The sequence below is a fragment of the Peromyscus californicus genome, unplaced genomic scaffold (genome assembly GCF_007827085.1).
Source record: "Peromyscus californicus insignis strain IS unplaced genomic scaffold, ASM782708v3 Scaffold_6__1_contigs__length_162567912, whole genome shotgun sequence".
NCBI lineage: Eukaryota > Metazoa > Chordata > Mammalia > Rodentia > Cricetidae > Peromyscus > Peromyscus californicus.
In genome coordinates, this window is record NW_026294584.1 from 157,322,158 (window position 1) to 157,335,720 (window position 13,563).

Consider the following 13,563-nt stretch of genomic DNA (forward strand, 5'->3'; position numbering starts at 1 on the left):
TCACTGAGCTCGCATCAAAGCCTGACACTGAAGCATTCAGGATGCTAGACACAGCCCTGAATTTCAAGCCACATATATTGGCACATACTTATAACAACAGCATTCCACAGCTTGAGGCAGGAGGATTCCTCTAAGTTTGAAGTTGGCAGAGACTATAGGATGGGGTCCTACCTCAAAACAACAACAAAAGCCAGGTGTGGTGATATTTTATTTGTGTTTGATAAATAAAGCTTGCCTGGAGATCAGGGGGAAAAGGCTAGTCATTTTAAGTAAACAAAGTCAGGCAGCACATGCCCTTAATCTGATCACTTGGCAGGCAGGGTCTCTCTCTCTCTCTGTGTTCAAGGCCATACTAGGGAATAGAGTCAAGCATGGTAACACATGCCTTTAATCCCAGTACCAACCATAGAGACCTGGAGGTCTGTACAGACAGACAATGACAAGAAGTGAGGTAGCTAGGCTAAGAGCCAATGAGAGGGCAGAAAAGCAAGGCATATAAAGGCATGGGTAGACAGGAAGTAGCTCGCGTTTGGAAGCTGCAGAGTTGGTGAGGTAAGGTTGGCTGGTGGCTATTCCTATTTCCCTGATCTCTAAGGCTTTCACCCCTATATTTGGCTCCGTGTTTTTTATTTAACAAAACCATTTAGAAATTCATCTACAATCAGGTGTGCTATAATCCCCCACACTCAAGAAGAGAATGGAGGATCAGAAGTTCAAAGCCAGCCTTGGCTGCATAGTGAGTTCAAGGTTATCCTGGGCTGTATACACAGGACCTTGTCTTAAGAAAATAAAAGAACAGAATGTCTGTGATTTACATATAGTGGCCAAGAGTCAACAAACACGGATCTACTGGCAACCTCAGGATATACCCTGGGTTATATTTAAAAGTGCAGCTTATTTTGTGTAGGAATATTCGGATACATGCATGCCAGGGCATTCAGGTGGAGGTGCAAGGACAACTTTTGGGGATGGGTTCTCTCTTTCCACCTTGTGGGTGGCAAGTGTTGAACTCAGGTCATCAGGCTTGGCAGCAAGCACTCCCAACCTCTGGGCCTCCTTGCACCCTAAGAGTCTAGGTCAATCAAACAGAATGCAAAGAAAACCTGCAGGGCTTCTGAAATGTTATCAAAATGTGTAGAAAGGACACCAATTCTGAAGAGAATTCTAGTGAGAGAGAGGTGTGGAGCAGTGGTGGAGTCCTGGCAACAGGAAGAAGGGTCCTGGCTTATGTCTTCAGCACCACAAGGTCAAACAGAAGTCAAAGGGCCATCGAAGTCAAGTCTAGTAGAGCTCCGACAAAATGGCAACCTCAAGGTCAGTGTGGGCTGCACAGTAAGTTAAAGCTAGCCCAGGCAACTATAGAGAGCCTCAAAATAAACAGTAAAATGGGGGCCACAAGTGTAGTTCTAGAGAAAGCTTGCCTAGCATGTAGGAGTTCAATTCCAAGTTCTGAAAAATAAGGAGACGAGCACTAATTGCCCCCATAGTCAACAGACGGTTTACTAGTACATACTACGTGGTACAGATTGAACTACTACTGAACTAACCAAGACTCATCACTGAAGACTGTTGTGACACTAGGAGACAGCAAAGGGGAGGAAAAACGACCTGTTTTTAAGAAAAAAAATGTATTTTATGTACATGGGTATTTGGTCTGTATGTCTTTACATTACACACGTGCAGTGCCCACAGAGGGCAGAAGACTGCATTGGATCTCCGGAAACTAGAGTAACAGACAGCTGTGATCTACCACGTGCTTGCTCAGAACCCAGGTCCTCTGCAAGAGCAGCCACTGCTCTAGTCTGCTGAGCCGTCTCTCCAGCAGAAACAAGACTACAGAACCTTGTGTGATGCAGGCTCCACAGCAGCCTCTGGACCCCAGCCCCTGCACCCCTGCCACCAACGGTCAGGTCCCCAGAAGAGCAATTACCTCCATCTTCATTTATCCAGTAGAGGAACAGATTCATCGTGCCCACTTCGGTGATCTGTCCATCCTCGCCATAGAGCCAGAGGACCTGCTGACAGCCGTTCTCTGATGCCTCGCACTGCGCCAAAAGGGACGCACCGTAATTGCTAGTGAGGAAAAGAAAGCCTGCTGACTTACACACGTGTCGCCCTGTGCCCACAATCCACTCTAACGAGCGCATTATTATTCATTCATCTGATGGTGTGTGTGTGTGTGTGTGTGTGTGTGGATGCACCCATGTGCATGTATGGAGCTAGAGAACAAATCATCAGTCAGTCCTTTAACTAAGTGAGCTGCTGTGCCCACCTTCAAGGCTTAATCAGACACACACACCCACATATAGACGCAGACACACACATCCATACACCCATACATAGACACACTCACACATCCATACACCCACATATAGATACACACACATCCGTAAACCCACACATAGACACACACACATATACTCATACATATACCAATACATCCACACACAGACACACACACATACACTCACACATAAACACATACATACACCCATACATGTAGTGGGTAGCCATTCCAGCTTTGATCTGGAAGTTCCAATCCCCATTGAGACTTTGGCAACTGTCACGCCTACAAGGCGGGGCCAAAGGAGGCGCCTGGAGACCTGAGATCTGGATGGGCTGTGCTCTGACTCGGTTCCGGGACCTTGGACGGTGAAGGTGGGCCAAGCAGAGCTCCAGAGAGCACCGCTGGACTGCGATACCCAGACCCCGCGACCTACCTATCCCTTAACTTGTAAATTACACCATTAAATAAATCTCCTTTTAACTACATGGAGTGGCCTTAATAATTTCACCAACATCTGGTGCCCAACGTTCGTGGTACGAATTCTCGAAAAAACTACTTGCCTGTGGGTCTTGTGGGCCCCAGCTCAGGCCCGAGCTACACTCGGCCGGTTGTGGTGGTGCACGCCAGTTGGATTTGCTGAAGGAGGCAGAGGCAGGAGGATCCCGAGTTTGAGGCCGGCCTAGGAGGCTTGCTAAGGAGAAGCTTCAGCCGGGGCCGAGTCACAAACAGTGGTGGGACCATGGAAGCAGTGGCTACTGCTCCACGTTGCCAGCTCCTTCTCATCGTGTTGGTGACTGCAGTGATGCTGCTACCTGGGACGAAGGGTTTACTGCTGCTTGTTCAGAGAAGAATCGCCAGGACCATCATGTTACAAGAAAGCATCGGCAAAGGTCAGTTTGGAAAAGTTTGGAAAGACAAATGGTGGGGAGAAATTGCTGTGAAGATTTTCTCTTCTAGGGAAGAGTGTTCATGGTTTCGAGAGACAGACATTTATCAGACTGTGATTGCTCCAAACCATAGAGGAGGCACAAAAAAAAAGTCTTCAGGGAACCATGACCACGCGTAACAGCGACTTTAAAATCTTCAAAAGGATGAAGAGACCCCACAAAGATGATTCCACATGGACTATATATGATAAAGCCATTAAACCGATTAACACCATGGAAAAATCGACTTTGGACTACAAACTGGTTAGGACAATTTCGAGATGACTAGCTGAGATGATCCAGCCTGACAGACTACTCGAGCAAGGACTTATGACAAGCCCTGAACTTTCCTTTTATGCAGAGACTGGACAAATGATACAGGACTTGACAATTAACCCAAAATTTTTCTTTTCAAGATTCCCTAAAGATATCTTCACCTCTAGAAAGCAAAAAGAAAAAGAGAATAAGATATGAGATAGATCACTGAATCTACTCTGAGAAAAAAAGATAAAGAAATAATAGGATAAATAGATCACTGAATCTACACTGAAGAAAAAGGGGAAGATATAAAAATGACAAAAGGTAGACTACTGAATGTATTATGAAAAGAAAAAAGAGAATATGGATATGATAAGATAAAAAGGGAGATTATGGAATCTACTTTTAAAAAGGAACTACTTGTTTTAAATAAGGTAAGTAATGAAAAAATTTTGGTCTGAGTTTATCAGATGTTAGTGGACTGGACATTGTCAATATATATAATGGAGTTTTTATCTGAATCTGTCAAATGTTAATGGACTAGACATCATTAATGTGATTTTTGACAGTATATATTGTATCTACTTATTAGTTTTTCTTGTATTAGTTATAAGCTTTTTTTAATTTTAGACAAAAAGAGAGGAAATGTGGTGGTATTGTGTTCCCCAAAATATTGTGCACCTTAATAAACTTATCTGGGGTCAGAGAACAGACAGCCACTAGATACAGAGGCTAGAAAATGTTAGTACACACCTTTAATCCTAGCATTCCAGAGATAGAAATCCCTCTGGATCTCTGTGAGTTCAAGGCCACATTGGAAACAGCCAGGCATGGTGACTCACGCCTTTAATCCTAGAAAGCAGTCTTTAATCCCAGGGAGTGGTGGTAGAAAGCAGAAAGGTTTATAAGGCGTGAGGACCAGAAACTAGAGGCATTTAGCTGGTTAGGCATTGGGCTGGTTAAGCTTTCAGGCTTCTAGCCGCACAGTTCAGCTGAGAGCCATTCAGATATGAGGACACAGAAGCTTCCATCTGAGGAAACAAGACCAGCTGAGAAGTTGGCCAGGTGAGGTTAGCTGTGGTTTGTTCTGTCTCTCTGACCTTCCAGTGTTCATCCCAATAACTGGACCTGGGTTTGATTTTATTAATAAGACTCTCTAAGATTCATGCTACACATACACCCTCACACAGACACACACACAGACAGACATGCAAACACTCATGCATGTATGACATTATCACTTTAATACACAACTCTATCTCCAGAACATTAAAGAAAGCCCACCAGAGACTCTAACAGCAAAGAAATCTATGTTCACAGACCTGCCCAGCACCATCACAACTGAGCAGAATCACATGCATGCCCCAGGTGCCAAGGAGAAAACACGGGCCTCCTGATGCTTTCTGGGAAGAGGAAGCTAGAGCCATAGAAGAACGAAGTAGGGCTAGAGGTGTTGATATTTCCCAAAATCAGTTTCTCAAGAAGGCCAGTATGCTGATTTGCAAAGTTTGGCTTTGATGATCACACCTTGGCCCTATGTCTTCTAGCAGCTTTGAATGCTTGGGAATAAGGTTGAAGAATCAGGAAAAAGGACTGAGTCATTTACTAAAATTATACAAGGCCCAAAAGAAGGCTTCACTGAAATTTTGCAAAGATTGAGTCCAGCTGTAAATAAAATGTTATCAGATCCAGAAGTTACACAAATATTAATTGAATTTAGGGCTATTGAAAATTCTAATTCTGAATGCAAAAGGGTGATTAGGCCTTTAAAGACAAGATCAGCACTAATAGATGAGTAGGTTAAAAATACAGCTGATACTGGATCTCATGCTTATGATGTTGCTTTGATAGAAGTAATTTCTAGAAATTTTAAGAAAAATCAAAAGGTCAGGTGTTTTTATTGTAGTAAACAAGGCCATCTAAGGGATTGTAGGCAAAGTTTTCCTAGAAACAATGTTTTTTCTAAAGATAATCTAAACAGAGGCCATAGCCTTCTAGAATACGCAGAAGGTATGGCAAAGTCCGGCATTGGACTAATGAATGCAGATCAACATGGGACAGGCAAGGTAACCCTTTGCCACCTGAAAATACCTCAAGGGGTCTCTCACTATCAAATTTGTTTCAATCATTCCCTGTCAGCATTGGAGAAACTCCTCCACAGAGCAATTAAAAGACTTAATGCCTGTTGTTAAAAAACACACTACTCTGGATGACAGAACAGCTTCACTGTATTAAAAAAAATTCATGAGAGACCATAAAAACAAGAATTTTGGCAAACTTCTATAAATAATCAAAGACCAAAGCACATATACTAAAAATACAAATAAATGCACTGTAATCAAAGGTTTAGTTGACATAGGCACAGATGTAACAATAATTGCACTAAAATCTTGGCATCCAGATTGGCCTCTTCAGGAGGTAAATAGTCAGATTCTAGGGATTGGAACTTTATCTTAGATAAAACAAAGTAGAAGGTGGGTTGAGTGTACAGGGCCAGAAGGACAGAGAGGAAAATTAAAGCCACAGGTAGCTAATACAGCAATGAATTTATGGGCATATGATTTGTTACAGCAATGGAAAACACAGATTAGCATTCCTTCAATCTCAGAAACAAACCATAAAATAAAGAATGCTTCTGAGAGAGATATTAAAAGTATTATCAAAAACAGTCACTAACCCTTCAGGTTTTACATAAACAGGGCTCAACAGCTGCTGATCTTTCAAAGGCACCAACAGCCCTACCGTTAAAGTGATTAACTGACAAGCCTGCCTGGGTATATTTAAAAGACTGCTTTTTCACTATACCTTGATAAGAACAGGATAGAGAAAAGTTGCCTTTATGGTGTCTTCTTATAATAATTCTCTACCTCTTAGAAGACAGAAGATACCAATGGAGGGTCTTGTACAACTGCTAATAGAAATCATAAAGTTTCCTCAATTTATAATTTACCACTGAAAGGATAATATCTTACTAGCTGAGTCAGATGTAGATACCTTAGGAAAAAATGTTTGATGAAAGTAAAGAGAATTTGTTGATGATTACAAATTGCTATTGAAAAAATACAGAGAGAAGATTCTATTAATTACCTAGGATAAAAGATAGTTTTATAAAAAATTCAACCACAGAAAGAATAAATCAGGAGAGGTTAATTATGAACTCTTAATGATTTTCAAAAATTGCTGGGAAATATTAACTGGCTATGGTCCACAATTGGATTAACAACTCAAGAACTAAGTAATTTGTTTCAAGCCTTCAAGGAGATAAAGACTGAAATAGTCCAAGAAAATTATCAGCTGAGGCTGAGAAAGAATTGGCTTTGATAGAAAAGAAATTACAGGAAGGACATGTGGATTATTAGGATCCAGAGCTTGATTGTATTCTGTTTTTTGGTTTTTTGATTGGTTGGTTGGTTGGTTGGTTGGTTGGTTGGTTGGGTTTTTGTTTTTTTGCTTTCTACACATTCTCCTACAGGAACTCTTATACAGAAAGATATTTTTGTCACATAAAGACAGTAAAAAATTAAAGACCTGTATAGAAAAGTTTTCTGAATTGATTCTGAAAGGAAAATTGAGACTTAGTCAATTGACATGAATAGATACACCAGAAATTGGAGTGCCTTTCACTAATGCTGAAATTTCCTCATTATGGACAGAAAATGAACACTGGCAGAGCTTGCAGCAATTTTTGGGGGGGGATTAACAACAAATACCCCCAAAGCAAGAGACTTCAGTTTATAAAAAGAACTAATTGGATCCTATTTCACATTTTATGAGGAACACCAATTTCTGGAGCCCCACAATCTACACTGAATCAAATAATCAGGAAAGGCAGATTATAAGTCAGGAAAAATAAGTAATGTGGCTCAAAGCCCTTATGATTCAGTTCAGAAATCTGAGTTATATGCTATTCTCATGGTATTATTAGACTTTTCAGGTCCTCAATATAGTTACTGACTTCAATATGCAGAAAGAGTTGTTTTACATATTGAAACTGCTTAACTTATTCTAGATAATTCAGAATTAACTTTGTTATTTATTCAATTATAACAAGTAATCAGAAGTAGAAATCATCCATTGTATATAACATATTATCAGATCCCATATGGGCCTACCGAGCCCTTTAACACAAGATAATGATGAAATTGATCAGCTATTGGTAGGAAATGTGCTAGAAGCCTCAGAATTTCATTAGAAACACCATATTAATAGCAAAGGTTTAATGAAAGATTTTTCTATCATTTGGAAACAAACCAAATTATAAGGAACTGTCCTACTTGTTCTTTGTATAACCAAACTCCACTACCTGCAGGAAGTAATCAAAAGGGTTTTCAAAGAAATGAAATTTAGCAAATGGATATGTTTCATTTTGTGGAGTCTGGAAAAGTATGTGCACCATACCATAGATATATATTCAGAATTTCAATGGGCAACTGCTTTGAGTTCTGAAAAGGCTGATTCTGTAATCACGCATTTATTAGAAGTTATGGACAACATGAAAATACCTGTACAAACTAACAATGTTCCAGCATATGTGTCTAGGAAAATGAAACAGGTGTTTGCTTATCACAATGAAAAGCATATTACAGGCATACCACATAATCCTACAGGACAAGCAAGTGTAGAAAGATCTAATTGCATTTTAAAAGATTAATAATAATAAAATCATAAATATTAACAAATATTAATAAAATAATGCTTAATAAACAGAAAGGGGTAAAGACCCCCAGAGATAGATTAAACAATGCTTTATTAACTTTAAATTTTTTAAATGCTAATAAGAAAGGAATAACGGCTGCAGAGACATTGAATAACAGAAAAAAATTACAGAATTAAGTCAGCCTGTATACTTTAAAGATGCGCTCACCTCAGAATGGAAACCAGGATTTGTGTTGCATTGGGGAAGAGGTTTTGCTTTTATTTCCACAGAAGAAGAAAAACTATAGATACCATCAAAATTGATAAAAATTAGATTCGAACAGGAGAGACCTCTTGATTAGGGGAGGTGATACTTCATCAACCAGTGTGACCATTCAATCTAAACTAACTTATAAGACTAACAAATGCCTTTCATTTGATCAGATATAACCTACCAAAAGGGAAACTCTCCAAAGTTAGGGCTAAAGCAGGGTTTTGGTTTTGTCTTTTCAGGAGAATGAAGGCACACAACTAAGGAATCTGAAGACTAGTAGACAAATGAGACATCAGAAGAAAATGTCCCAAGAAAAAGAGTAAATTGGCCAATGATATAAAACACATCCAACAGGATAGACTTTCATAAATCTTCCCAAGTGTTTGTTTCTGCTGTTCTCTCTCTATATATAAAGCAAATAGTCTTTTTGTAGTCCCAGGTCAGTAAAAAATTAAAGGTAGCTTTGGAGTTGGAACGTGGCTCTCTCCTTCTTTAAACCTAAGCATATGTTAAATGTTAAATGAAAATTAAAAATCTCTGTTTCATGTCAGAAGAGCCACCTGGTATGGGACAGAAAAAAAACAAAATTAAGGGACTATTCTATTGTCATTAATCTCATAATCCTTTGGTTTTATTTTGACCCTTTAAAATGTTTCTTAAGGTATAAATATTATCTCAAAATATAAAAGATTGTTTTATAGCTAGGTGGTGGTGGTGCATGCCTTTAATCCCAGCACTCAGGAGGGAGGCAGAGGCAGATAGATGGATCTCTGTGAGCTCAAGGCCAGCCTGGGCCACAGAGTGAGTTCCAGGAAAGGATCCAAAGCTAAACAGAGAAACCTGTCTCAAAAAAAAAAATTTAAAAAGATTGTTTTGTATATGTATTTAAACTTTCTGTTGTGATAATAGCCATATAGAGTACTAACTAATTCTAGAAATATGCTTCATCTAGCTTCCTGTACATGATTTTAGGCATGAATCTGAAGCATGTAACTAGGAACTAAGTTTGTGTTCCCCAGATATAGTTAACAGATTGTGGTCCTTTAACCTTTCTGCGATCTGCTGCACATGACATTTAAAACGTTTAAGTTTTCTTCAGTGAACCATGACCATTCCTGGTAGTGACCTTTGAGGTCTCCAAGAAGATGATGGGGCCCTGCAATGATGAATCCACCTAGATTGCGGTAACACCACTAAGCTGACAAACACCACCCAAAGATCAGCTTTGGACTACAAACTTCAAAGTGGTTAGCTAACACAGTCCAGCCTCACAGAGTACTCCAGTCAGGACTTCAGAGAAGCCCCACACTTTCCCATCACCCAAGACCGGACAACAGCTAGCTCTCCCAGGACTTGACCATTATCTTAATTTTCTCAGGATCCTCTAAAGATGCTATTGTCCCCAAACAACAGCAAGTAATTTTAAGAACATGATACCCACATTCTCAAGAGTAGGGTGGGTGGTTTTTGGTCATTCAATAGATTATAGATGTTTATCATCGTTTAACAGGGTTGGTTTCAAGTTGTTATTGGTCATGGTCAGGGAGGAAACTAAGCAAAGAAGGTTAGATTCAGAGATCTCTTTCTGAAAAGAAAAAAAGGGGAGATATAGGAATGATAGGATAAAAAGGGAAGATTATTGAACCTACTTTTAAACTAAAAAGCAACTATTAATCTCAAATATTTTATATTGGTATAGACTTTGGTATATTGATTCAAATTTAAGGTTATTTTTGTTAGAACATAATGGATATATGTTTCTACACTTCCTTAAGGTATTGTACCTATATAGCTCATTTAAAAATTTAATGTGAAGTTCTAATGCTTGAAAGTTATTATTACAAACGATTGAGGATAATTAAGAAATGCAGGTTAGTAGTTAGTCACGTATAACAATCAAACTTATAGCCAGATTTGTTATGTTTTCAAGGTCAAACAGATATATTTTAGATAGCTAGATGATCTTCAAATACTTCAATGGTCTACAGAATATGGCATTTGATATATTTTAATAACATAAGGCTTTTAATGACAGTGAGCTACATCTGTTCCTGGCAGCACCAATTTACTTCAGAGAAGATGATGGGCATCGAAGAACCTCCATATGGAGTTTGCTTTCATTTGTGGCAAAAGTTAGCCATTGGGCAAGAAGCTGCCCTTGCTGACTGTTGACAGTATGCTGTCCAAACTGGACAAACAGGACACAAAAGAAAGGATTGCTCAACTTTGCCAAGACGAAGTAGGACAGTCCTTCAAAATTCCTACTTCTGTCTGTCAGACATTCTAGGCCTATAAGCTGAAAAGATGGATGCCCCATTACCTTAGGTGACTGTCTAGGCAGCCAGATATCTCTATTATTTCTATAGTTTTAGAAGCTGTTTGTTCTGTACTTTCTGCTTACAGATAATATTTCATCCTTCTCTGGTCTCTGATGGTATTGAAGACTAGGTAGTTATACCATTTTCTTTGTTACCAAATTCAGAAAAGAAACTTACAAAAGAGATGTAAAGTGTATAAGGATGAGAGATATAAAAGCTTAAGTGGTTTATCTAAGAAAATGTTTCAAGGTCTAAAAAGGTACTTTTAGGATGGTAATACAAGTTATGATAAAAAGTGGTTTAAGTATAAAACTGTGGACTCATGAAGATAGGATAGATAATAATTTCTCTGAATTTGCCAAATACAAATGGACTGGACATTGTGAATGTAGTTCTTACCTAATAATTGTTCTTACTGTATAAAGTTTTACTGTGATAGTTAAATCCTTTCCTTTTTATTTAGACAAAAAGGGGGAAATTTGATCATACTGTGACAGTCCAAGACTGTCAATAAGGTTAGCCTTGAATCAGGGGGTCAAGAACAAGCTAACCGGAATTAGCCATAGAGATTTTGGAAAACACAGGATATGAAACAACAGAGAAGCATAGGAAGGAATAAGGAGGGGCTTAGAAAGGTTCAGGGGCCTTTCAATCTGGGAAGCCTAGAGATCAGGGTCAGCTGGTCATTCCTCTGCTGCTTTCTTGATCTGTCAGGTTTTTGCCCCAATATCTGACTCCTGAGTTATTATTAATGATAAAATAATTTAGATAAACACTTCAGTGCTGTGGGGACCAGAAGAAGGGATTAGATCCTCTGGAGTTGGAGTTATAGATAGCTGTGAGCCACCATGTGACTGCTGGAAACTGAACTCAGATCTTCTTCAAGAGTAACCAGTGCCCTTAACAACTGAGCAACCTCTCCAACCCCATTTATTACTTTTCATAAGTAAGAAAATACAAAACAATGACTGAGGATGTAGTTTAGTGGGAAAACATTTCCCAGCATGCACAAAGCATCGAATTTGATTTCCAGCAACTAACTCACATATACTCTCTCTCTCCCTCTCCCTCCCTCCCTCTCTCTGTCTCTGTCTCTCTCTGTCATCTCTCTCTCTCTGTCTCTCTCTCTCTCTTTCTCTCTCTCAGGGACAGAGAGCACATGTCAGACCCAAGTCTTTCTCCCCCAACATCTCTAATTATTCTAATCCACTTATAATTTTGAAGAATTGGTGGTCTCCAAATCCAAGCCTGGTTAAGGTATACTTGACATTGTCTCAGCTGAGAAAACCATAAGCCATACTCTGGATTGAGGCTCCAATAAACTCTAATAAAGTGGTTTTTTTTCCAAACACTTCCATTAAAATACTGCCCTGGACCAGCAAAATGGCTCAGCAGGTAAAGGTGCTTGCTGCCAAGCCTGATGACCTGAGTTTGACCCCCAGGACCCACCCAGGAAAAGGAGAGACACAACTCCCATGAACTGTCTTCTGACCGGCCTTGCATGCCATGGCATATGCATCGACACGTAAACACACAAATGAAGAAAGTGACCACAGGATAGATAGATGTTTTAATGAAACAAATGCTGCCCTGCGAGGGGAAGGAGGAGAAACAGGACGTGAGAATGAGCCTGAAACTCAGGCCTGGCTGTGAGCCACGTGGGAAACAGCTACTTAAGACAAAACATCTCCATTTATCCCCAAATGCCTCAGGCTCTAGAGGTTTGGAAATTGAAGTTCCAAAGCTTCTTTAATGTTTAAATGGCCTACATTTTTTTTCCTCTCTCTCTCTGTTTAGTGACTTCAAATGGAAGCCCAAAGTGTGCTGGTTTTATTATTCCCCGATGTGTAAAGAACACACTAGCACACAATGTTAACACATGAAATGGTTGGACAATCCCCACAATTTAATGCAGGTGGCACCTTAAAACCAGAAGCAGAATATTCTCTCCCCAAAGTGATGCCTGCACCCTAATCCTCAGAACCTATGACTCTGTCAACTCACTATGGCAAAGTACTCTGGGGATAGGGTTAATGTCTTCATGTGGCACCATGATGGTGGCCCAGGGCCCACCATGACACACATTCCCCACAGGAAGGTTGGGAACAGCTCGCAGTGGGAAAAAGGCTGACTGACTTTGAAACTGATGACATGGAATAGGTGACATGGAAACCGAGGTCAGCAACGTGGACAGACGAGACCCTGGAAGGGGCGAGAAGTGACCAATTGTATGAATAATAGTGGCATGAAGGATGAGGAGGGGACTTTAACATTCTGTCCTATAAGGACACATTCGGATTCCATGCTGAGAATCTAGACACATATATGAACAGCTTCACACATGCATGCTGTTACTAGTTTGTTCTAGGTTAACCTCTCTACCATCGCCCTGGTCTACACTATTCACATTCCAAGCAGAGACTGAGCGCAAGTATCCAAATGAAAGCGTAAGAACCTGTAACAAGAGACAGGGAGGCTGGGAAGATGGCCCAGTGGTTAAGAGCACTTGCTTCTCTTGCAAAGGACCTGGGTTCAGCACTCACATGGCCACTCACAGTCACCTAGAAGTACAGTTTCAGGGGATCCAAGGACCTCTTCTGGCCTCCAAGGACACTAGACAAGAACACAATTTACAGACTTGCATGCAGGCAAAATGCTCACACACATAAATTAAAAAACAGGACAGACAAGGACACCATGGGTCTCAGAAAACTGCCCTGACACCTGCCTGAGCTCCAAATGGGCTGCTTTGTGCCTAACTCCACCCCTAACCCCCATAATGCTTGCTGGCTGCAAATGAGATGTGAGACGAGATGTTAAGATGTAATTCTACTGTCATCTCAGATCACAGACTGAATAAAGCAC

At 40.1% G+C, this 13,563-nt stretch overlaps 1 protein-coding gene across 3 annotated transcripts in view; it reads right to left on the reverse strand.

Moving 5' to 3' along the window:
- The window catches only part of Bcat1 (branched chain amino acid transaminase 1), a 95,623-nt gene that overhangs the window by 16,084 nt on the left and 65,976 nt on the right, over nt 1-13,563 (reverse strand). For all 3 annotated transcript variants that reach the window (XM_052722298.1, XM_052722297.1, XM_052722300.1), the window contains exon 7: nt 1,931-2,073. In XM_052722298.1, the coding sequence (XP_052578258.1) occupies nt 1,931-2,073 (143 nt within the window). The remainder of the gene's footprint in view (nt 1-1,930; nt 2,074-13,563) is intronic.